This window comes from Sabethes cyaneus, chromosome 3 (genome assembly GCF_943734655.1).
Source record: "Sabethes cyaneus chromosome 3, idSabCyanKW18_F2, whole genome shotgun sequence".
Classification (NCBI taxonomy): domain Eukaryota; kingdom Metazoa; phylum Arthropoda; class Insecta; order Diptera; family Culicidae; genus Sabethes; species Sabethes cyaneus.
In genome coordinates, this window is record NC_071355.1 from 172,608,341 (window position 1) to 172,634,595 (window position 26,255).

A 26,255-nucleotide genomic window follows, 5' to 3' on the forward strand; every position below is an offset into this window, starting at 1 on the left:
TACTCCTGATGAAAAACTCTACAAAATTCGTCAGATTTTCGGTTTTCGCCCGAAAACCTGGCTGCCAGATTTAAAGCTTTGAATGCTATTTGAATGAACGGAAGTGTTGTTTGTTTTTTTTTTTTGGAAATTTGCATTGTTGTGCTTCTTTTCTAAAATTTTCTAAAAAAAATAAAATGTGCTTCCCAAAAATATATTTCGTTTCTCTCCTGCATAGAGTGATGTACAGAGGTCATTTTTGTGTTATTGGCAGTGCACATTTTTATTTTCATGGTCTCATATTTTGTATACACTCAAAATAATCTGCACATAACTAATAGTAAATTTCGATATGAAAATCCATACACGGAAAACCAAAAGTACCCAACAACTATGTTTAAGTAACCTAAAATTGGGTACTATTGATTCATCTTCAGTGTTGGGTAGTTTTTAAATATATACATTGAGTCATATTTACTTAATAAAACGGTAATGTGCGCATATGCAATGTTGGGTACTATTCTCCAACTTAACGTTGAGTAGTTTGTACCTAACGTTGGATGAAAATAATTGAACCCTATAGCGAGCTTTGTTGATGGTGGTTTTGCTCGTTTTATTTACTTCGTGATTAGTTTTTTCCGCGGTGGCATTTCGTTCGCGGTTTCGTTTATGAACCATTGACTGTTCGATGTCGAATGTTCGAAATTGGTAAGTAAGTAATTTCTGTCTAAAGCAGTCGATTTTGAAATTTTATTTTTGAAGGACTGCAGTGTTACGTATAAACAGCAGAAAATGGAAGAACAGCATCAATCTTCTTATGACTTAGATGGATCATCGAGACTACCAGACATTTTCATACCGACCCGTGATAGCTAATCAGGAAGCTCAATAGTATGCCAAACTGTGGGACTACTGCGGATCGAATCCCGAGGTAAGCTATAGTTTCAAAATACTGTAGTTTAATTAGGCTATTTTTATGGAAATAAGCGTGAATTCTTAAAAACAAAGCATTTTCGGATAAATGTTTATAATAGTAAGACGAAGTACACCCAACAAACATTTTTGTTTAAGAGTAGCTTGTCTAACAATTGTGTAACTAAAACCAATGAAACAAGCCCTTGATAAGCTACTATACAACAAAAATGTTCCTTGGGCATAGAGTACCCAAGGAACAAAACGGCAGCAGTTAAAAGAGCAGGTGTGGAATAAGAGTTGCGTGGTAGCATCCAGTGCTGAATAAACGAATTTGCTGAAGTACGTGTTGTTTAAACGTTATATCCCACATTTTTCCTAGCTTTCAATCAACATCTACATGTTGTTATTTAAGTGTGGAACGAGAGTCGAATAGGCATTGTGCAAACGTATCAGCAGCACAGCTAAGAGCAGGTGTGGAATACCGGTTGCTTTAAAGCTACCGTATCAGCTAAGAGCAATTGTGGAGAAAAAGTGGAATTAGAGTGGAATAAGCATTGTGCAAACGTTTCAGCAGTATTACAGAAAGCACGTGTGGAATAGTAGTGGAATAAGGATGGAATAAACGTGGCGCAAACGTATCAGCAGCATTGCTGACAGCACGTGTAGAATAAAAGTGGAATAAATGTTGCGCAAACGAATCAGCAGCATTTCTGAGAGCAACTGTGGAATAGTGATGGAATAAGGGTCGAATGAAAGTTGCGCAAACGTATCTGCTGCATTGTTGAGAGAAAGTGTGAAATATGTGTCGATTAATCGTCGTACAAACGTATCAGTAGCACCACCAAGAGCAGGTGTGGAATAAATAGTGCTTAATGGCAGCCAATAACACCAATAACTTGAATGACACTTTATACTTTACACTTTATAATTTATATAAATAAATTTATATTAGGTGCACTTTATTTCTTTTTTTTACAGATTAAGAATAGAAAAAATTTTCATTACCACTTTTAGCAGACAAGTATTTGCTGGTCGTGGCAATCCTTTTATTTGTTGTTGTCTGGACGGTATGTATCTTCTCCCTCGGCGTGTCGTTATCCCTCGTCCAAGGCAACCAGCTCTGCTTGACGCTTTGCGAGTTACTCACAATAGATTTGCTCGGCGAGATGAATTGCGTCGGGCTAAAGCCACCAGAATTGTTATGGTCGGGTGGCATAGTGGCGATACCACCACTGCTGGTAGCGCCCTACCGTAATCGCGTGACCAGCTCCCGCTGCCGGTGCGCAAAAAACTCACTTCTGCTCTTGCCATCAACTGCTGCTTTTTGTTTTTTAGATGAAAAAAACTAAATCCGATGACAAATATACGTAGCGTTTAGCTCAGGAAGCAGTACTATCTGCGTAAACTAATGACGGGGTGACAAAAGTACTATTCCTCTGCGGTACTGGCACGAACCACTTCTGCTGTTAACTAATCACTACTGCTGCTAACTAATAACATCACTGCTAACTAACTGAACAATCGCACACAATGTTCGCAGCTAGCCGAAAGTTCTGGATTTCCAGTTTCCAGTGAATTTCACTCAGTAGCACCGCTCACCGTCGTCAATATTCAAAAGAAAAAAAACTTTGCGTTGTGAGTGTGTTATGTTGCTGGTATTGCTGGTGGTACAAGCGAAATACTTTAGCACAAATGGTTTATTAAATGTTTAACATGTGCAGAATAAATACTTCTAAAGCAATCTTGTACAGCAGATGCCAAACATGATTTAAGAAACTACTCTTCAGCGCTTAAATGTATTTTAGCCCATTTTTGTTCCATGCTTGACAAACTTAAACTGGTAAATACACATCGGCTAAAAACTCGGCGCCTGTCATCTGTCAGATTATCTCAGATGTGTTCGTCGATGGCTTCCGATCGTCAGGATGTAAGTTCGAATCCGGATGAATGAAAAAAGTATAATGGCAGGCTTGATAAATTTTGAGTCAACCAACGATTTCCTACTAAGTCTCTCATTAAATTATAAAAATACGAATACAAAAGTGAACATGAAAATAACGAAACCCACAAAATAAAATAACAGTAGCTACTTCCTGCATATTTTATTCTTTTTGCTTGTCTAAATATTGAACTGCTGTGGAATAAACGTAGCTTCAGTGTCATTAGCAGCAGTTTAATAAACATCTCTATGCGTACTGAATAAACGTTTTACTATACGTTGATTAACAGTCATACAAACGCATCTTCCACGTCCATATTCAGCACTGTGCTGTTTAAATTCTCCAAAACCAACTGTATAAGCATTGAACAGAGGTGTTTAGATATACTTTAAAAGCAGCTCTACAGCATGTGCTGAATAAAAGCTGTCGGTGAAACGTTTAATAAGCAAAAATTGTTCCTTGGGTAGTTATGTTGGAAATTCTTTTAAAACAAAACATGTCTCTTTATATGATTTTACCGCTTCCCAGGCTGGAATGCAGCCGCAGCCGGGTTCGAATCTAATGGCATCCGCACCCACAATATTTTTGACATAGGACTACGTGCTAGTTTACTACACTGGGTTTCACGCCAACTCAACCAGAAGATAGCTTTTTTGACGTAGGACTACGTCTTTGTTTACTATACTGGGACTGGGTAGCACTTTGTTAAAACGAAAATAGAAGTGTAACGTTTGAATAAAAGGTTTCAAATGGTAATAGGGATCATTCAATAATAACGTCCACTGTGGGGGGAAGTGTCAATTTTGGGACAGGTTGTGATAAAGGGGGGGAGACAAATGGACTTTCATCAAAAGGCTGCAAAAATATGTTTCTCAGTCATTCATCACTCAGCGATTTATTTCGATTTTCGAATTTATATTACTTCAGAAGATCGCTGCAGAGCCCGACATCGTCAAAACAAATAAATAAAACTGATTCTCTGCTACCTTTGCTTCACTCTAGAATCGACTTGTTTCATCTGCTGAACAGAATCTTTCAAGCAAGCACTTGGTTGAGTTTTACGACGCAATCGAACAGAGGAGGGAGAGGAGCAGAAATTTGGTGGACGTCATAATTCAATCATCCCATAACTACTCAACTACTGAACGAAATTGAACAATTTGTATGTCGTTGGATAGATATTGCACTCTTCACACTCAATTGGACTGCACAGTTATTAAGTGCAACCTTCAAAACTGTGATGAAAAGTGTGCTACTGATAATATCGCTAGTAATCGTATATCGATAATACCATCAAACTTTATCGTCCTGGAAGAATATCGAAAATTGGAGGGTTTAAAGTGAAATCTTCTTCTTGATTTGTTATTATTTTAACATTTTTGTTCTATTTCTTACGTATTTTTGCTTATATTGCCATATTATCGTTATTAATTAGTAACGATAACAAAACTTTATCAATAATCGTTATAGATTTTGACCGACATTTCCCATCATTACAACTCTCCCATCTGAGTTGACATTTGATTTAGCAGTGGCGCCAGTACCAGTTGTAGGGAAAGCAAATAGTATTTAATTTTTCATTTATTTCATACTAGCTGACCCGACAAACTTCGTATTGCCACAAATTAACCTGTGTTGTACATAAATCATGAATCTCGGATGATCTTTGTCACAATCTCGAGTTTTGCAAGCCCCCCAGTGGGCGGCGCTTCCGACGGCGGGTCACCGGCAACACTCGCGACCGGCTCGTCCTGTATGATCTAGTGTTACTATAGATAGTTTTTGTGGTCTTGTTATTGATTAATGTTTTATGGAAGAGTCTCGAATTTCTCGAGTTCGATTAGTTTTTGAGTTTCGCAAAAATTTCAGTTTTATTTGTATGAGAGTCCATATCCCCCTACCACAGGGGTGAGAGGTCTCTAACTATCGTAAAATAAATTCAAGACTCCAAAATCTCCCACATGCCAAATTTGGTTCCATTTGCTTGATTAGTTCTCAAGTTATAAGGAAATTTAAATTTCATTTGTATGGGAGCCGCCCTCTTAAAAGGGGAAGGGGTCGTAATTCACCATAGAAAAAATTTCTGCCATCTAAAACTCCCACATGCCAAATTTGGCTCCATTTGCTTAATTACTTCTCGAGTTAAGAGGAAAATTGTGTTTCTTTGGTACAGGAGCCCCCCCTTTTAAAGTGGGGAGGGATTCTAATTCACCATAGAAAATATTCATGTCCTAGAAAATATTCACATGCCAAATTTGGTTCCATTTGCTTGATTAATTCTCGAGTTATGAGGAAATTTGCATTTCATTTGTATAGGAGCCCCCCTTCCTAAAGTGGGGAGAGGTCCCAATTCATCATAGAAAAAAATTTTGTCTCCAAAAACACCCACGTGCCAAATTTTGTTCCATTTGCTTGATTAGTTCTCGAGTTATGAGGAAATTTGTATTTCGTTTGTATAGGAGCCCCCCCTCTTAAAGTGGGGAGGGGTCCTTATTTACCATAGAAAATATTCTTGCCCTCGAAAACTTTCACATGCCAAATTTTGTTCCATTTGCTTGATTAGTTCTTCAGTTATGAGGAAATTTGTGTTTCATGTGTATAGGATCCCCCCCTCCTAAAACGGGGAGGGGTCCCAATTCATAATAGAAAAAAATTTGTCTCCAAAAACACCCACATGCCAAATTTGGTTCCATTTGCTTAATTACTTCTCGAGTTATGAGGAAAATTGTGTTTCTTTGGTACAGGAGCCCCCCCTCTTAAAGTGGGGAGGGGTCCTAATTTACTGTAGAAAATATTCTTGCCCTCGAAAACCTTCACATGCCAAATTTGGTTCCATTTGCTTGATTAGTTCTCGAGTTATGAGGAAATTTGTATGGAAGCCCCCCCTTTTAAAGAGGAGAGGAGTTATAATTCCCCTTATAAAGAGGGGAGGGGTCTCAATTTACCATAGAATAAATTCTTGTCACCGAAAACACCCACATGCCAAATTTTGTTCTATTTGCTTGATTAGTTGTCGAGTTATGCAGAAATTTGTGTTTCATTTGTATAGAGCCCCCCCTCTTAGTGGGGGGAGGGGTTTCTAACCATCACTAAAACCTTTCCTGGCCCCAAAAAACCTCTACATGCATACTTTCATGCCGATTGGTTCAGTAGTTTTCGATTCTATAAGGAACATACGGACAGACAGACAGACAGACAGACAGACAGACAGACAGACAGACAGATAGACAGACAGAAATCCTTCTTTATAGGTATAGATATGCTGCATATTTATTCAAATTATGAATTATGCGTGGAATTATGTATTTAGAAACTATTTTTATATTATTCTTTGCGTCGATAACAACTCTGCGTAAGCATTAGAATTTAAATAGAAATCAACCAAGATTCATGGTTTTTTCCCACGAAATTTTGGCAACTTTTCTCACCTACAAAATGTGTGACTGGACAAATGTGTTCAAAATCCAACTTTCAATGCAAAGAGCAATAACATGACCAGTAATTTTATGGAGGGGATAAGAGAGCAATTTTAAGGAGGGCGTAAGAGGGAGGGCTCCTATACAAATGAAACACAAATTTTCTCAAAACTCGAGAACTAATCACAGAGAACAGATTAACAGGCTCGAAGGAAGTAATCGATTTTTTGTGTGTAAAATCTGTCGGTAGCGCCCTCCAGAAATAGTTTGCTAAACGCATCAAAAAATATCCATGTACCTTTATCAATATTTCTTTGTGTTGGAGTTACATAGCAGCGACGGCAGCGACATCAAGATTTAGTTTGCCACTTACTGCTCGAGGGGTGCTCTATTGAAGGATTTCTCGTAGATCACATAAAAACCTTTTACACACTTTTTGTCAATTACCTGGTAGTCTGTTCTCTGTGAACTAATCATGCAAATGGAACCAAATTTGCCATGATGGGGGTTTAGAAGACAGAATTGTTTTCTATGGTGTACTGAGACCCCTTCCACTTCTAAGAGAAGGGGCTCCCATACAAAAGAAATACAAATTTCCAAATAGTGCTCATCAAGCAAATGGAACCAAATTTGGCATGTGGGGGTTTTTGGAGGCATGAATTTATTTTATAATGGTTTGAGACCCCTCACCCTTATGGTAAGAGGATAAGGACTATTATACAAATAAAAGAGAAATTTTTGCGTATATACCATATTTTCTGCTATGTAACAAGCGGTAAGATGTGAAAGTAAACTAGTAAAACCTTCTCGCGGCAAGAGACAGTGAATCGACGTCGCTTACGTGCCTGTTGCCATTCATGTCAAAAGAAGACATTCGAATAACGTCATATTTGCGATGAACGTGCTTTGGCTTTCATGTTATTTGTAACCTATGGCTCTTTTAAAGGCCACAAGCGAGTTAAAGTAAGATTATTGAAACATGGCAAGCTACGCTACGCTAATTTCAACCTTTATTATGCACACAAGGTAGAAGAAATCTCTATGTCTTAATGGCCACCTTGAGAAAACTTTGAGCTCAAAGAAGTACTATTTTTCACCGAAAAAGCTCAACAACAGACAATTTAGAAAATAACGTATATAACAATGTTCCACTAAAACGTGGATTATAGTAAGATAAATAGCTTTCTAGAATACTATATGAACACGTAAAAATTGACCAGAATAAGGCCTTTGCAAAACTATACCTATAAAAATGGATTTCTGTCTGTCTGTCGGGATGTTCCTTATAGAATCGAAAACTGCTGATCCAATCGGGGTGAAAATTTGCAGGTAGAGGTTTTTGGGCCAGGGAAGTTTCTTATGATGGTTAGAGACCCCTCCCCCCAGTAAGAGGGGCCAAATTTGGCATGTGAACGTTTTTGGAGGCAAGATTTTTTTCTATGGTGAATTAGGACCCCTCCCCACTTTAGGAGGGGGCGCTCCTATATAAATGAAACACAAAGTTCCTCTTAGTTCGAGAACTAATCAATCAAATGGAACCATATTTGGCATGTGGGTGTTTTTGGAGGAAAGAATTTGCTCTATGCTGAATTAGGACCCCTTAGCTTTTTAGGAGGGGGGGCTCCCATACAAATGAAATATAAATTTCCTCATAACTCCAGAACTAATCAAGCGAATGGAACCAAATTTAGCATGTGGGAACCAAATTTAGCACCTTCCCCTTCAATAGTGGGGTGGGGGCTCTTATACAAATGAAATGCAAATATCCTCATAACTAGAGAACTAATCAAGCAAATGGAACCAAATATGGCATGTGGCGAGTTTTAGAGGCAGGAATTTTTTTATGATGGTTTAAGACCCCTCACCCCTATGGTAGGGGGACACCCCGTCGACATCTCTATCCAGCTTTCCACGAACGATAATGGCGGATATTGAGCACAAGTGGGCACAATCTTTCGACATTCATTGGAGGAGCATCAGGTTCGCCTTGAAGGAGTTACTATGGGAACATCCATGATTGTTTGTTGTTCAAGTGTAAAAATATAAACATTGTTTAGTTTTCGCACATGAAGCGCTAATTTTCCACCTTTTCGTGTACGATGAATAATTGAACAGTTAAGAAGTTTTATGGATTGTGGCTTCGTAGTTTGCGCATACTTTGGGAATAACGTCCAAATGCGCAACGGAAAGTTTCTTATCAGACCGAGACGCTGGCCAACTCGGCTACGGCTCGACCAATATAAAGTTAATGTTTGTTTGAGTGCACGCGAGTATTCAATTCGCATTCGGGAGTTTTTGAGCCGGTGCTTTCAGGAAATTATGACCACAAACCACAAAAGTTTGCTTCCGTTTAATTATGTTCCTCTTCCGCTGATCTGCAAAACTTAACGATGTTTACATTTTTACAGTCGAACAACAAACAATCATGGATGTTTCCATAGTAACTCCGTCAGGGTGAACTCGACGCTCCTCCAATGAATGTCAAAAGATTGTGCCCACTTGTGCTCAATCACCGCCATTATCGCTCGTGGAATGCTGGATATCGAGCTGCAGTGAACTTCAGCGACAGCATGTCCTGGGCTCAAAATTTGACAGCGGGCCCAAATCAGACTGCTGGCAGTTGAGCGAAACGCAGTGCTGACATGTTATCTCATTTTCGCACACACGAGATGTTGGCGTCGAAAACATAGTTGCCTGCCGATGGCGTGTAGGGGGATAAGGACTCTCATGCAAATAAAACAGAAATTTTTGCGTAACCCAAAAACTGATTGAACTCGAGAAATTTTAGACTCTTATAAAACATTAGTCAATAATAAGACCACCAAAAACTCCGGGGATCAGCCCGGAGCCATACTGTAGTAGAACGGTTGAATGTTAGATATTGGGGAACCATATTGTAGTAGAATTTAATTGGAATAGTTTTCTTTTTATTTAATTTCAGATGCTAGATCAGTAAAAACAAATCAGGTTTATGTGCATTGTTTTCATAAGCAAATGATGTCATGTTCATTATGACATTTAAACCATTTTCAATTTGCACGTCGTGTAAACTAACGGGATTCAAATTAAAGTGTTCAGGATAAGAGTGGTGAAACAAACGGGGATCCACGGCACGTATTTCTCTAGGGAACGAGCCAAGTTTGATGAATCAGCGTCAAATAAATCTAATAAAACTGAATTATTTACTTGAGTGTAACAGAAAACACTTGCATAAGAAGAATATCCCAAGTAACCAGTAAGCACTAAACATTAGTCCTCTGACAACATTGTATAAGCATGCAGAACCATGATTTAAAGTTTATTATTCTTTATATACTTCTATAGAACTCTGATAATGCCAAAAAGGCGAAATAGCGGGTTAATTGAATGATTCTGGCGTAGCGAGATCGTAAGCGCGAACCTGCATTTTGCCCAACACTAGGAAGCCCTTTCTTAGCTCGTTGGTCGCTCTACCGCTCTGGAAAAATTGGGCTTTATCGCCACGGATCCTCCACACTATCTCACCTGTGCGACAGATCTCCTACAGTGCCACGATGCCAAAGTTTCGGGGCTCTAACTGATCGAGCAGCACCCTATCGCCACCAGCGAAATTTAGCGATCTGCAGTTCCAGGTACCAAGTTTCCATTCTATGTCTTTATTTCATCGCCTTAGTCCATGCCAAGGCCCATGCTGAATTTTCCGAGTACGATTTCCTTGATTCTTTTTACCTTTAGAGTTTAGATAGGTAGCCGTACCAAGGCCTACGCTACCGAGTCTCGGGATGGGGCTATCATCTTGTACTGTCGAGACACACTGTGTCTCCTTCCCTGTTGGTATACGACCTTAGTTTCCATCGGGGTTGGTTACCCGATCTCCGCTAAGGTTGCCCATTTTCCGATTGGTACCACGAGGAGGTAGGGGTAGGAGTTGCTGGATAAGAGGCTAAGCACCACTATGGGGTCTGTTTTACGCATTACTCAACCATTTACCAACCACCATCTCTTGCAATTTAGCTTCCGTTATTACTTGGGATACAAAAGTAATTCGCTTAGAACACTCTCATTCATGCAATTTTTTTCAGTGTGCCTTATTGTGCCGATAAAGTGCTAATCACGTCAAACTTGTAATGCTTATCTGTTCAGTTTGACAAGTTTGAAAGTGCGACTGCTCAGAACCGCGATCAAACTGCGATATACTGAAATCACTGTGGTAAGAAAGAAAAAGGGCAACAACGACAATGTTGCTGTTTCGTTCTGTTATATACATGAGCATTAGGAACAATAATCCATATTTAACTACCACGCATTAAAAAGATTTTGGTAACTGTTTGAAAAATCAGTTAACTGAATTCTAGATATTCATATAGGGATACCTCGATATAAGACAACCTCGTCATAAAACAACTTCGATATATTGCGGAGTTTCCACCTGTTTAGAGTCCTGCTCGAAAATTATTAGCGTGGTTATTTTCTGCGTTTACCACACATGTTTGCGATTTAGCAATTTGAACCATCAATGTTTCGTAATTGCCTCCTCACTGCACCCCTCCTTGCTAGACAAGCATATTTTCAATGTATTTAGTAAGTACAAGATAGTTATTATTAAAAAACGAATTTGCGTAGGACTCGTAAAATTGCTGCCAGGTGCAATAAGACAATTCGATATAAGATAATTGTCACATTGATATAAGACAAAACTCTTTAACATAGCTGGTAACGCAACCAGAGCTAATTTTCCATTCCAAAATCGGCGCCATGATGTTCATTATTTCAAAATAACCCTAAAAGTTGTAAAAAACTAATAGCTCCAGCAATAATAAATAGTTCAAAAAACGTAAACACACAAGACAGAGGAAAATTGGAGACCGCTAATGCATTTTTTTTTTGAAAAAATCATATTTCGATATAAGATAATTTCGATATAAGAAAACTTTTTGAAATTATAAATTGTCTTATATCGAGGTATTCCTGTATACTGGGAAATTATAAAACAATTATTGTAATACAAAGGCCAGGTAACACCGCTGGGTGGATTAATTTAGGTTTTATCAGTAGAATCTAAAAGGAAAAAAATACATGACGACTAATCTACTGATTTTTCTTTTCACTTCCAGAAGTCCGATGCCTTCCAGCATCACTTGCTTGTGTACAACGCTTCCGATCGTCACTAGGTCACTCCCTGTTTGCTAGATCAGCTGGACGATCGATAACATGATAGATACCCAACAAACATTTTTGTTTAAGAATAGCTTATACATTTATTTTACAGCTAATACACATGGAACAAGTGCTTGATAGGCTATTATACAACAGAAATATTCCTTGGGTATTCAGAACAGAACTATTCCGATGCAATCAAGCTTGTCACAGCCGGTTGCATCTGTTTCGGGTTTACAACCACTCCAATGTAGTGCAGGTGATGGTGAACAATGTTTAATAGCATCTTAGACAGTGTTACCAGGTCGATTGCCCATTTTCCCGCTGCCCAGAGCTTGATTTCCCGCTGAAATCCCGCTGGCCAGGATCAATTTCCCGCTAGAAATCCCGCTGAATCGAAAGTCATATTATTCTTTCGTTTCTGGTGCAATATTTCAGTAAGGCTTGCATTTGAAATTAGGATGATCTGCTGAAATTGAGAGGTTGCAATTGAATGAACATTATGCAAATTTACTGCATTCATGTTGACGAAGTTTTGGGATTCAGGAAACAGAAAACGAAATATTCTGTTATCCCTTATATAATGACAGTTTACTGCGAAATTTCGCAAGAATTATAAGATTAAGGAGTCTAAGAACACAGGCGAAAATTTCGAAAGAAGCTTTTAGCACAAATTCTTTTTCTGTGTCTAGCTATCATAAAAATCATGCAAAATTTCAGCAACGCTGGCAAATGGTTATGGTTTTTGGTGACAAAAGAAGATATGTTTCAATCTTTAGAAACACCCAAAAATCAAAAATATCTGTAAAGCGCATCGGCTCTTTGTTCTCGCCTTTATTTTGTTTTAGCACCGATTTGTTTTGGTTTTGTTATCATACAAACCAAATTATGGGCCCTATTCTGTAAGTCACGTCGAGTGTCACTTTGCTCGAATAGTCGACTTTTGCTATTATGTAAGTCACACGACCCAATTTGCTCGAATAGTCGACTTTTGCTATTATGTAAGTCACACGACCCAATTTTGTCGAGTAACACGACTAAGTCCATCGCCAAAAAGCTAGTGACTAAACGGTTAGCAAATGACGCCAGAGTTAGCTTTGTTTTGATCGTGCATTGAGCCGCTATGTTACCCATTCTTCTTGCACTCGACACACGACAGTGACTGAGTCGAGCCGAGTTGCTCGACGTGACTTACAGAATAGGGCCCTATGATGTATATAGATACATAAGTGTTGTTTTGTTTCCAATTCATGAATCAGTTGGATTTTGCCATCCATTGGCAACGAATTAGTGCAAAACGGATTTGTTTGGTGGTCTTCTTTTTCAGTAAGTTCTAATGAGTATTTGTCAGAAGTATCCCATTCTAGGTAAAAACCACGGAATTTTATAATCAACAGAATATACTGAACCATCTGCCAATGCATGAGCAGACATTAGAATGTCACTAAACGAAGTGTTTTGCTGTCAACCTCTCTTTCAGCACTCTTTTTGCCTATCAAATATCGCTAAATCGAGATCCCGCTAAAATCCCGCTGAGTTATTTAAGAAAACCGCTAGATTCCCGCTAGCCGCTGTTTGGTTATTAAGTCCCGCTGTCCGACTTGAAATCCCGCTAAATCTAGCGGGAAAACCGCTGATCTGGCAACGCTGATAGGGCCCTATGATGTATATAGATACATAAGTGTTGTTTTGTTTCCAATTCATGAATCAGTTGGATTTTGCCATCCATTGGCAACGAATTAGTGCAAAACGGATTTGTTTGGTGGTCTTCTTTTTCAGTAAGTTCTAATGAGTATTTGTCAGAAGTATCCCATTCTAGGTAAAAACCACGGAATTTTATAATCAACAGAATATACTGAACCATCTGCCAATGCATGAGCAGACATTAGAATGTCACTAAACGAAGTGTTTTGCTGTCAACCTCTCTTTCAGCACTCTTTTTGCCTATCAAATATCGCTAAATCGAGATCCCGCTAAAATCCCGCTGAGTTATTTAAGAAAACCGCTAGATTCCCGCTAGCCGCTGTTTGGTTATTAAGTCCCGCTGTCCGACTTGAAATCCCGCTAAATCTAGCGGGAAAACCGCTGATCTGGCAACGCTGATCTTAGATCAGATTACCTTGGATTAACTCGAACATAAACGATTCGCTTGTACAGCGTTGATCAGCATCAAATTTCACTGTCGAAATTTATCGTTCAAAAGATCACTCGTTACTCAAAACTATATATAGTCACATTTACAAAATAAATTTAACTATCTTACGATTGTTGCTTTTCGGATAAGTTCGACCTTTTTGTTATCTTTATCATCAGTTCTTCAACATTGGTTTATTCCATCTACTCAAACATGAGTTCTTGCGTATCAGTATAATTAAAAATAATGTAATAGCGAATAACCAGAATTCATCCTATTTTATCTAATAGAAGAAAATGAACAAAAAAACGTTTAAATACGGCTTAAAGTTTAAACACGAGTAATTGATTTCTGAGATTTTTAATGCAGTTATTATGCTTAAAACAAAAGACATCCACGAAAAAATTTTTTTTTGTTAGATATAGTCACTTTAACAGCTTATGTCATTCGTGACTTCTGCGGGGTTGGGATTTGAACCCGGGTCTTCGGCGTGAGAGGCGTGAATGCTGACCACTCCGCCGAGACTGACCCCTTCATGAAAATTTATCATTGTGCTCTGACAGACGTAAAGAACACAATGATAAATTTTCGTGAACTTATCTTTTGTTTTAAGTATAAAAACTGCTTTTAAAATCGCAGAAATCAATAAGACCTTAAATAGACGAAATCGGGCCCATTTTACGTATTTTTGAGTAATTTTTTACTCATTATATAGTTTTAAGCATAAACTTAATGTTGGGTACTTTTAATCGAGCATTAAGTAGATTTTACGCAATGGCGGGTTCAAAAGCATTACATTATTTTGGGTAATTTTAACCGGACAGTAAGTAAATTTAACCTAATAAATGGTTTATAAGCATTAACTCAATGGTAAGTATTTTTAACCTAACATGAAGTAAATTTTACTCAATAGATAGTTCAGATGAACAAACTCAACATTAAGTAATTTTAACCGAAAATTGTGTTTAATACCTTTTACCTAATATTAAGTTTATTAAAAATACTCAAAATTGGCTTCCTGCACGCATGTTACGGATTGGGTAGAAGGAACTTAATACTGGGTACTTTCAGTTTTCCGTGTATATTTATCATGGTATATTGTCAATCGCAAGGAAAATTGTACCATCCAAAGTGCGATATCGCTCATAAAAGTGCTATTTTAGCTTAAATCGTTTCGGTCTCTTCGGCGCACTTATTGCTTGGAAGATAACGAAAAAGTGCGCCGAAGATACCGAAACGATTTAAGCTAAAATAGCCCTTTTATGAGCGATATCGCACTTCGGATGGTATAATTTTCCTTGTAATTGACAATATCATGTTCCACATATAAACACAACCCGCCCAGAAGTATGTACACATAAAAATTATACGCATCTGAATAGTAGGTGCAAATTGTAATGCTAACTGTTAAAAACACATAAATGTCGACTAACATTTGAAAAGGGCGGATAAGCCAACTGTCAAACAGAATGAGTGAGAGTTATTTTTTGCTGGAGCGGCATAGGAAAATGAACTCTAACTCGTTCTGGTTGCCAGTTGGCTTATCCGCCGTTTTCAAATGTTGATCGACAAATGGTAACTGATATTTGACACTTGAACACTTTGACAATTGGGTCCTAAAGCCCTATGTCGTTTTTAGCTTGAATCGATGAGGTTAGGGTTAGGAACACATATTGTGATATTCAATTTTATATTTTTAGGCTATTGCCGTTAAAAACCTTTTTTTTTAATTTTGTGAAATTTTGAACAAAAAATAAACATTTGGGCAACCTTATATAGACAAGCTATAGTTGGGCATGGTTGTGCCAAGCGGTGTCTAGACAACACGAATTATAAAAAGAAACCATAGTCTTGAAATGTCACGGAAAACTTTTTGTTTACCTTCACGCTCATGTGATAGTGTGTCAAAAAGTCAAAAGTTGCAAAGTCAGGAAATGGCTTGGCAATCGCGACCTAAAACATTTTCTGAGTTTACAGCTCATTTTCCGGTTCCGGTCATCTCAGTTTAATTAAGGCTTTTGTCAAAATCAGCAATAAGCGTAGTGACTGCACTTGGTCACAGCGTGGATGGCTTCAGTTTTCGGATGCAACACCCGCCATCGAGATGCGACCGTGTTTGGTTAGAAACGCACAGAAATTTTTGGTTTGCCGTTCGCCCTACTGCTGATTCACATCGGAGTAGCAGAACATACCAATCGGATTGATAATACGGTGCCAGTTTCGGTTGGCGTTTTTTTTCATACTGTTTTGCGGGGTCGATTGTACCGAGATTATACTGTTGGCCATCAGTTTGATATCGTTTAGTCATTCTTAGCGCAAACTAGATTTGGACAAAGTCTAGCACCGTGAATCGATGGATTGGAATACATTGCCCGAATCAAAACTTTTATCCGATAACTAGTACAAATTTGATGTTCCACTTCCTCACGACCAGCAAAACGCAGACAAGCACAAGAGACAACTGCGAAGCTGTAACTGTCAAAACGATCAGCTGTCAAACCAATGAGTCGCCAGTAAGAAAAAGTTATCATTGTTGCCAGAAACGTGTTATTTTCGTTATGTCAAGGAAGATCTCTAATGTCAAGGGAGAATAAATTACAATAATTTTGTTTTTTAATTTTTTAGTGCTCTGCATCTTTTTAAAAAAGAAAAAACTATACTCTGGTAGTCATAATGGGAAGCTTTATCGTTCCTGCTAAAAAAATCATCTTTTTATCACAAATTTTAGGACCCAATTATTTACTGGGCCATTGCAAAAATCTATATGTGGGACACATAGAAACTAAAAGTTTTCTCAGTGTAGATATTGTGTGTGCCTGGCAGCTAAATCTGGAATATTTTCCCTAATGCCAATGTATATGTCGGAACGAAACAGCAACATTACAGTTGTTGCTCTTTCTCTCTCTGACTACAATAATTTCAGTATGTCGCAGTTTGATCGCAGTTAGGTGCAATCGCAGTATCAAACTGCTGAGTCCAGTTTGGTGGGAAGTGCGGTATATCAATTGTTTTCCTCTATTGCATACGGACCTTGATACGGACTTACCCAAAAACATAGTTGGCTCTGAACCATTTTGTGTAATTTTTAACTTTTTAGTCAAAATTTGACAGTTAGATTGTTAATTCTCCTCGAGTGGTTAAAATCAGTTCAGAATGCGAACCATTTCATATTTGACAGATTGATAGTTGTTTTACTCAATGAGAGCATATGTCGACCAACATTAGAAAAGGGCGGATAAGCCAAATGTCAAACAAACCGAGCGAGAGTTATTTTTTGCTAGGGCAGCATATAGGAAAATGAACTCTCACTCGTTCTGTTTGACAGTTGGCTTCTCAAGTAACATTTTTGTTGTATAATAGCTTATTAAACTATTGTACAGCTAATTTCCGTTGAACAAGTGCTTGATAAGCTATTACACAACAAAAATGTTACTTGGGTTATTCCAAGGGGTTGGACACTCAGCACATTGTGCCGCGGCACTCCAGAGATTGCAAGCGGCACACCTCTAAAGCCTCATAAAAATAACTCCGGTTCAATTTTACATATGAAATGGGAGCACTGCCAGTTGTCAAAATCATCTCGCACGGTTGCCAGATCTATCAGATTATAACGAATTTAACGAATCGTGCAGTTCGGCACTTTCAGCACAGCATCGGTTCATCTCAAGTCGCCTAACATAAAAACGGCTGTGCTGGGTGAACGACCCCTTGGGTTATTCGCCCTTTTCAAATGTTGGTCGATATATATTGCGGCGCTTATAATAAATCATCCTGCTGCGGCGGTGGTAACGCGCTCAGGAGATAACCGCGAGGCAGTCGCAAAATTAAAATTTAGGTTTTCTGGTTTGTGGTTCGACAAAATATCAGTTTTGTAACGTGTTTGTGGTGGAAAATAATTGATTTAGTAAATTTTCAAATACTTAATTACTATAATAAATCATGCGGTTATCTATTGGTGGTTTGGTTCAGCTGTTAAGATAACCGCAATGTGAGTATTTTTCTTGCAATCTGCAATATAAGGTGAGAATGCGGAAGCGAAAGGTCCCCACTTGGATAAAACTTTTGTCAAATTAGTTGGGAAACTATAGTGATGATGTCGCGAAAGGCGCATAAAATTCTACACTAAACTCACAACAGTTAGCTTCTGGCGCTGGCATAACGCTTACAGTCCCATATATACTTGCGCCAGAGGAGCCAACGATTGTCAGTGTGCAAATCAAAAGAATCATTTAATTGGGAAACTATAGTGGTGGTGACGCTAGCATATTATAAGAATTCCCGAAAAATTTGTTCCTGAAAGGATGTCTGTGCTCTGTGAAGATATGTCTCTGTATAGCGAATTTGTTTATTCAGGCCGGGTTGGAACTGGATGAATTTTTGGTGTTCATTTGCTCCTATTTGATAGTTAAAATTCATCTCATTTCAACTCGAGTTGAATAAACAAATTTGTTATACGATAAGCAGAAAAAAATATCCTATATCAGTGGAACACACCGAAGCTCTCTTCCTTACCTGTGCATATCACATTGGCACTTGGAATACCCAAGTAACCAAAAGTTCGAATAATGGTGTCTAACAAGGGTTAAACAGCTTTATGTATATCAATCTATAACTTGCTAAGCAGCGTCACTTTTAAGTAATTAACCGAACTTTCAAGCTGTCTTGGGTCCACTGCATAGAACGCTAAGCAGCTTCGAAATAAACTGTCAAAAACTAAGAAAAAACAAATTTAGCAGCACTTCTATGTTCTATTTTTATATTTCTACCTAACTTCTATATTCGTTGCATTTGTCTGCTGTTGGGTTTGAACCCGGGTGTTCCGCGTTGCAAACCTATACCGATCCACTGCGTCACCTTTGCCGTATACAAGCGATGTGAATTTTGCCAATCAGTTGTTAAGTAAAAGTTCGTTTTAGAACTTGCAGCAGCTTTATGCAGCGCGAGTTAATTATAGAACATAAAGTTTGGAACCAGGCAATTAACTATAGTAGTAAGATACCGACAGCATATGCTACACAACACAACACAATAATGAAGAGCATTACATTCTAATTTATATTTGTAATTAGAAATGTGCGAGGATTAAATTTATTCAAGTGAAATAAAAATAATTAATCTCCAATAGTTTCAGATTCTGCTGGTTTGACCACCAGAAATATAAACAAAAAAGCAGCACGCAGAACTTGTTAGCAACTAAAGTTACTTCAGAACTTCATGTAGCATCCTAATAGCTTTGAAGTATCTATGAAGTACTCGCAGCACTACTTAAAGCATTTAGTTCCACGTATACTTGATATACACTACTAATCAGCAAGAAAGTTCCACGGAACTGAATCTGAACTAATTATGAACTTTCGAGTTCGCGTGTCAAGTAATATTCGAACTTTTGGTTGCTTGGGTAACCATATCAAATGAAGATAGAATTAACAAAAGGGCGAATGTTGCAAGCGTAAACAAACCGAGTGAGGGTTGATTTTTCTATGTTGGTTCAGCAAAAAATAACCCTCACCCGTTTTGTTTACATTTGCGACATTCGCCCTTTTGTTAATTCTATCTAGAAATTGTCAATAGTAACGATAGTAACGATAGTAACCATGATGCTTCAGAGCAGGGTTATTTTCGATAGAAGGTGAAATAACCACCGAACTGTCAAATTTTGACTAAAAAGTTAAAAATTTCGCGAAATGGTTCACAGCCCAAGTATAATTAAAAATTAACCCGCGAGTGACCCAAAAACGAATTGCTCGTTCATTGTTTTTTGTTTCATTGTTCGTTTGCCGAATAAATTTTGTTGTTAATAGAACAAGTTATGAAACTCGTCTCACCTGTCCAGGCAAATATTTTTCAAAACTTGCATATTATCGAAGACCCCATAACAAGAAGACTGGCAGCTCTGCCAATATTCGGTAGACACTGAGGAGCCGTTTAAATATTACGTAACGCCCCAAAAATGCAATTTTCACGAGACCCCCACCCGAGACACGAGAGTTATCCAGCTTTTTACGAGCCATAATGGCGGACGTGTTCGTAATACTTGAACGGCATTTTTGACAATTCCCTAATACATCGCACGGTTTCTTTCCGCGCGTTCACGGTAAAACTAAAGGAATGTACGGAAAACAAATGTGCGATGTATTAGGGAAATGTCAAAAATGCTGTTCAAATATTACGAACACGTCCGCCATTATGGCTCGTAAAAAGCTGGATAAACCTTTGCACGGTTGCCTAACCTCAACGCTAGTTTGACGTTTTTGTGTGTTTTGTTTTGATTCCGTTTGTAACCTAATTTTATCCAGCTTCTCACTACAGACGGTAGATAATCTACAGACGCGCAAAGAGAAAAATTACCAATTCGGCAACACTTTTTTTTGTTTATTTTATTTAAACAGTTTTGGCAACCAGTCAGAATTGGATCAATCTCCCTATAATCAGCAGTAAGTTGCGTGAATCGCGAATGGAACTTCGCGAATTACGACGCATATTTTGCAAATTGAACAATCCAATTGAATTTTTCAAAGCATTATATGATATATCGAGTGTAACTAATCCATATGTTGTTAGTAAATCAATAGTTAAAGTTTTAATATTTCAGGTAGATTACAAAACTTAGTCTTCCCTGCCTATACGAAACACAAGTTTGTTTACTTTGCTCATTTGGTGTCTCGATTTGACGGTTCGATTGGTGTTTTATGCCACGCTCTTTGCGCGTCTGTAGATTATCTACCGTCTGTACTTCTCACGAACCATAATGGCGGACGTATTCGTAATATTTGAACGGTATTTTTGACATTTCCCTAATACATCGCATGTTTTCTTTCCGCGCGTCCACGGTAAAACCACAGAGAACAGACATTTATGTTCATGTAAAGAGTTACGCAAAAGATGTATAAACTTTTTAACAATACACTAGCGACATCTCTCTTAGGGTGCACCAGTTGAACACAAGCCACGTTGCCAATTTTTTTATATTTTCTTGTTATATCCTGCATATTCCAAATACTAGCAACTCTAATGTTAGTTACTGTAGCAACGGTTGTTGTTCGGTTGCTTATGTTATTTGTTGAACGCGGCTAAAAATTGGCTTTGCATCGTATTCGTTGATATCTTGAACCTGCTATAATCACGGCATTTTCTCGGGCAATTCCGCTTACTCCATCTGCCACATTCATTTGCAACATTTTGTTCAGAAAACTGTTACCTATTTACCGAAATAATTTTTCAAGCATTACTATTGTAGATAAATGTTGTTTACTTTTGTGTTGGGTAAACAACATATTAGTTGCCATAGAAACTGTTCAATGTTTTACTGAAAATGAGACGCATGCTTTGATGACCATTGAAATTCTGTCAGTGATGTGAGCGCCACCTAACGGTAGCATTACCACATAATTTCAAAATGGCGACTGAGTCTTTACACATCCTGCGAGCTCAAGATGAATGTCTGTTCTCTGTGGTAAAACTAAAAGAATGTGCGGAAAGAAAATGTGCGATGTACTAGGGAAATGTCAAAAATGCCGTTCAAATATTATGAACGCGTCCGCCATTATGGCTCGTAAAAAGCTGGATTGCAACTTGGGTTTATTACTTGTAGTTCGTACCACTTCATTGTGGAAACCGGAAATAACCGATTTTTCCGAAGCAAGAAAATGATAACAGTTCTGTACAACATATATTTTTGCCCATTTTGCAGTTGTTTGCCTCTGGGTCTTGAGAATAAGTAATCAAAACAAACCCCACAACAGTGTCAAACCTGGGAGGAAAAAAACGCACTGACATCTGCGTGCAATGCTTTATCGCGCTTTTGTGGAGAATGAAAATTGAATGAACAGGAAAAAAATAATATCGAAGAACAGACCTCATACTTCTAGACAAGTATTAGCGCTAGTGTGCCCATTGTATTCCTGGAAAATTATCTTCCAGCAAGAAGCCAGATCTTCTGAGCTACAAGTATCAAAAGTGTGTTCACGTTTACCAAAAAGAAAAAGGCAAAAACAACTACTCGGGGTCGGTGCTTGCGGAACAGTGTAAATCGTATCCAGGTTTTTACGAGCCATAATGGCGGACGTGTACGTAATATTTGAACGGCATCTTTGACATGTCACTAATACATCGCACGTCTTGTTTCTGCGCGTTCACGGTAAAACTAAAGGAGTGTACGGAAAGAAAACGTGCGATGTATTAAGGAAATGTCAAAAATGCTGTTCAAATATTACGAACACGTCCGCCATTATGGCTCGTAAAAAGCTGGATACTCCGGAGAACGGCAGGGTCCCAAATTTATGCTTGCACTAGAGTGACTATATATAGAGTGGCGAAAATGTCAAAATTGGAATGATAATTATCTGTCAGTGTCATTTCAATCGAGCAGACAACCTATCCAACGCATATGCAGGAAAGAGAAAGAAAAACCTAGGATAAACCGCATTGCATACATTTGGGATGACTTGGTGTCACTCTAGCTTGCACAAATATCTGTATTTGTGGCAGGCGTGGCAGCGCTGCTTCACGACACAACTTATTTTGAAAATATCTAGCATCCCTGATGCAGTTACACTCAATGTTATTTGGCGCAAATATTTAACCTGCAGGCAGATTGAAATTGAAAGTTGAACTTGGACTTGTTGGACTAAACGCTAAATCCGCTGAATGCATCATTGCTTGTTTGTGATTTTGTGCAGTTTACTGGAATAAGTTTATTTTTATAAATTAGTATTATTCGTATTATTACGTTTTTGATCATTATTAAAAACTCGTAAAAAGTTCAGCATGAAACCACTTTCTAATTATAACATACCGTCAATCGACTCAGATTCTGCCGAATTATTTGTCCGTGAGAACGGATTTTCTCTCGATGGAAAGAGATCTCAACGCAAGACACGATCGTAAGTAAATTCAAAATAGCGTTAAAACTTATTTTAAGTCTTTTATTAAGTTTTGCTAGTAAACTGCTTGAGAAGATCGACGTGGAAATTTTGAAAGTTGAAAAGTTAGAAAAACAGACATCAATCGCTGTGATGGCTGTCCTAACGGAAACAACGACGGCTACTTACGAGAAAACCAAGAAAAGGAGCGCTTTAGATAATAAGGAGGCAGTCAGTCACAATGTCGTCGCAGAAATTAAAGAATTGACGGGTGCTCTTCAATCCGTTCGATGCACAGAATGCGAAAAAAATAAAGGTAGGTGCCTAGATTTTTGAATCCAAACCATCGATTACTCCACTTCATAAATAACAAAAATTTAAAAAAATGCACGCATTGACTTTGATCTTTCGAGAGATGGAAACTCAATATATAATCCTATATTGCAGATTGCAAGAAACATCCTCACATCGCGGTTATCTTGACTGTTGAACCAAACCATCGAAAGATCACCGCAGAGCAGATTTCTGCAATTTAATACATGAAAATTTACTAAATCAATTGTTTTTCATCAAAACCATGCTACAAAACTGTTATTTTGTAGAACTGCAAACCATAAAACCTAAATTTTAATATTGCGTTTATCTCGCGGTTATCTCCTGAGCGCGTTATCACCGCCGCTGCATGCGGATTTTTCATAACCGCCGCAATATGATAAATTTATAAATTCAAATATGGAAAAGTCATAGCCAGACTTAAACCCACGACTTTTATTTCTCAATTATTTAAATGGTACACTACCCACGTTGATGCTCCAGTTGGAAGAAAATTCTAGGTACAAAACTAGTTATTGGCAGTCAACACAATTATTGAGGTGTTTTATGTTAATGATTAAGTATTAAGTATATTAGAGACTTCTAACGAATTCCTAAATTTGTAAATCATTAATGCACTTGTGGAATAGAAATGATATAGCTAGTTAATATAATAACTAAAAGACGAATATTACTTTCAGCAAAATGTGTTCAAATCTACCCGTATATCTTGTGGCTACAAGTTCACCAGAAGGAGAATCATCACGCAGGTATGCAGGACGACAATGCAGCGAAGAAAATTAAACAGGAAACTATTGTTGACAAAACTTCCAAACCAAACACATTGAAACCAGGACTAAAAGATTTCGAATCATTACCAAAACTAAAGAAAGAACCCGTACAGGCATCTCCGGTACAAATAAATGCTGCCATGAACTTATCTCTTTTTCATTTGATTCGCGAATATTCAGGCAACGACGCCTTGGAATTCCTACAATTCTGTACGGAGCGTATGCAGGAAGAAAATTGTTTCAATGCACAGATTCTAACTGTTGAGCAGGCCGACACCGATTTATGGCATGAGTTGAGAAAAGGCCGCATAACTGCCTCGAGAATTCACGAAGCATCCCGTTGTACAATGCTGAATGGTTCGCTAACAAACAAAATCATGGGCATCAGCTCCGGTTTCTCGTTTGCTATGAAGCGAGGTACTGATTTGGAAGGTCACGTTTTAGCTGTACTCAAAAAACAGTATCCATCGCTGCGCAGCACCGGATTGGTGTTGGATCCTCAATTTCCCTGGATGGGTGCATCGCCGGATGGAATAAGCGATGATTTCGTGCTGGAAATTAAATGTCCCTACACACCGAACACATACCAATGCTACATCGACGTAAAGAAACTTTCCAAGAAGTATTTTGCCCAAATTCAACTACAGATGCATATGACACACAAGACGAAGGCACTGCTTGGTGTAGCAGCGCTCGATTTTGAAAAGACTCGCAACGTTACACAGGTTTGGATCGACTACGATCGAGAGTATGTCAGCGCTATAATGGAGGAAGCATTCGAGTTCTGGAAAAAAGGTGTTTTTCCTGCACTGCTAAGAAAACGCAAAAGTAAGAAGTAATAGTAATCTGCATTTTACCTTTGTTTAACGTAAAATCTCCTTTCTCTTGTCATTATTTTAATACTGTCATTTATTTTCATATTGTCATTTATTTTCACTACATGATATGCATTTGTTATTCATAAAAATCCATGTTTGACTGCAGAGCATACTGCATTATTGATATGCTTAAAAGTGAATTTGAAATAATAAAAACTACTGTTATTGTTTTTATCATACCGACTTTGTTCTATTCTGCTAGCGTTTAATATACTAGTTCAGCTGAAAGTCATGCGCCAAATACCACTGATTATTTATTGTGAAATGAGTACCGTATCGTAAACAAAATAGATCAAAGTTCTATTCAGCAAAATTATAGACTAGCTCTACATATGCCAGTTGGTGAACAGCTGAATAATGTGTAACATAGACCCCAAAGTGGTCCTTGATGGCCTCTTATTCAGCAACACGTATCCCTACCTCTTTATGCTACCGGCCGGAATACGAGAAACCTTAGCTGGGACCCGGTGGAAACTAAGATCGTATACAGATACGAAAGTAGGCACTAATGCGAACGCTAAGTGTAGCAACGAGGAATAGCCCTGTCGTCCTTGAGCGTCAGTCAGGAGCGGCTCTTGGTGGCTTGACAATTTCTCAACCAAGTGCTCGGTTGTACTCCAGGTTAGTAGCGGTTCAAGACAGTGTCTGATCCGGAGCGGGTGGCTGAAATAAGAAATGTTTTGTTTCGGCGTTACACCCAAAATGACAGTCTCTTCACGTGACTCGGTAGCGTGGCCCTAGTAAGACAACCTACCTAAACCTTTCTGACGTATGTATTAAAAAATGGACTTTTTTCGGATGGTGATAAAAAAACTAAGACAGCTAATTGAGTTTAATAAATTTCCTATTAGCTTACTTGCAAAAAATTCTACACCCTTGCGAGCGGCCTGATCCGGCCAGAACACCGCGTCTTCGCCCTTATGGTATTTCTCGATGAATGACGCAACTTCTGGCCGACACTTCGTACCATAAATTTCCCCGTTCACGGCCAGTCCGGAGCGTAAGAAGAGCGGTTTTGACATCCCCTACTCGCTGATTGTCAGCCACAGCAGGACCTTCTTGGGGAACTTGGTGTGTGAAATGAACTTCACCTCGGAGCTCACTTCCTTCGTGGGGAAGTAAAATACGAAGTGCCCTGCCAGCCGTTGCAATTTTTTTTAGACAAGTTTTAAACCTAAGAGGTTCACTCGCCTCTGGAGGGAGGCCAAGTTATTATGCAGAAAACTATTTGTTTAAGCAATATATTTAATGCTTATATTACAGAATTTTCTTTCGAAATAATTAATTAATTATTTTAACTAAGTATTCATGTAACAAAAGTAACTTTCTAATGGTTTTCAAAAGTTTGTGTACAATTTGATTTCTGCTAATTAGTTTGCTGTTTGCTGAGAACAATGTTTACAGGATTTTTAAAGACTGCATAGCTTCTGGCACTCTCGCATCGAGCCTACTTTTCCCATCGCAAGACGCTAGATGTAGAGCGCTAATTAGACCGGTAGTCCGTAGTCCTATTCTTTATCTAACGAATTTCTCGCCGGATCTCTTCGACATCGGGAGCCGGCACGCTGTTATCGTTTGTAGGCGCTCCGAGGTTAACTTCCGTTGCGTCTCCTATTGCTATATCGCTATATACTGAGGTGCTCCTCGAAGTACTGCTTCCATCTGTCGACCACCTCTCTCTCGTTTGTGATTAAATCCCCTCCCTCGTCACTACACACGTCAGGTTTAGGTGTTTAGCCATTATGAGTTTGGTTCACCTTATTGTAAATCTTGCCCGTGTCATTAGCCGGAAGTAGCCCGGAATAGTTGTTCCAGCTCCTCACAATCTCTGTCCTCCTTTAGGCGCTTTTTCCTCCTTAGGATCATGGTCAACTCATTCCGCGCTCGTAGATA

General features: G+C 38.4%; 1 protein-coding gene and 1 long non-coding RNA gene across 3 annotated transcripts; both read left to right on the plus strand.

Moving 5' to 3' along the window:
• Window positions 1-462: 462 nt before the first annotated feature.
• Window positions 463-11,642, plus strand: LOC128743463 (uncharacterized). The gene is made up of 3 exons (XR_008412301.1): window positions 463-687; window positions 742-910; window positions 11,344-11,642. It is a non-coding gene; the product is annotated as an uncharacterized LOC128743463 (long non-coding RNA).
• A 10,628-nt stretch (window positions 11,643-22,270) lies between these two features.
• On the plus strand, window positions 22,271-24,485 carry LOC128743290 (uncharacterized). Of its 2 annotated transcripts, none has more exons than XM_053839838.1 (3): window positions 22,271-22,402; window positions 22,453-22,697; window positions 23,395-24,485. In XM_053839838.1, the coding sequence occupies exons 1-3, from the start codon at window positions 22,287-22,289 to the stop codon at window positions 24,321-24,323; spliced, it is 1,290 nt and encodes a 429-aa protein (XP_053695813.1). In that variant the 5' UTR covers window positions 22,271-22,286; the 3' UTR covers window positions 24,324-24,485. The 2 variants fall into 2 exon arrangements, with proteins under 2 accessions (XP_053695813.1, XP_053695814.1); XM_053839839.1 differs by having other exon boundaries at window positions 22,462-22,697.
• The last annotated feature ends 1,770 nt before the right edge of the window (window positions 24,486-26,255 follow it).

What these genes read in the sequence shown, in the direction of transcription:
- LOC128743290 (XM_053839838.1), top strand. Translation starts at nt 22,287, where the DNA reads ATGAAACCACTTTCTAATTATAACATACCGTCAATCGACTCAGATTCT. An exon ending in TCTCAACGCAAGACACGATC is followed by an intron (nt 22,403 to 22,452) that starts GTAAGTAAATTC and finishes TCTTTTATTAAG; the next exon opens with TTTTGCTAGTAAACTGCTTG. An exon ending in AGAATGCGAAAAAAATAAAG is followed by an intron (nt 22,698 to 23,394) that starts GTAGGTGCCTAG and finishes TATTACTTTCAG; the next exon opens with CAAAATGTGTTCAAATCTAC.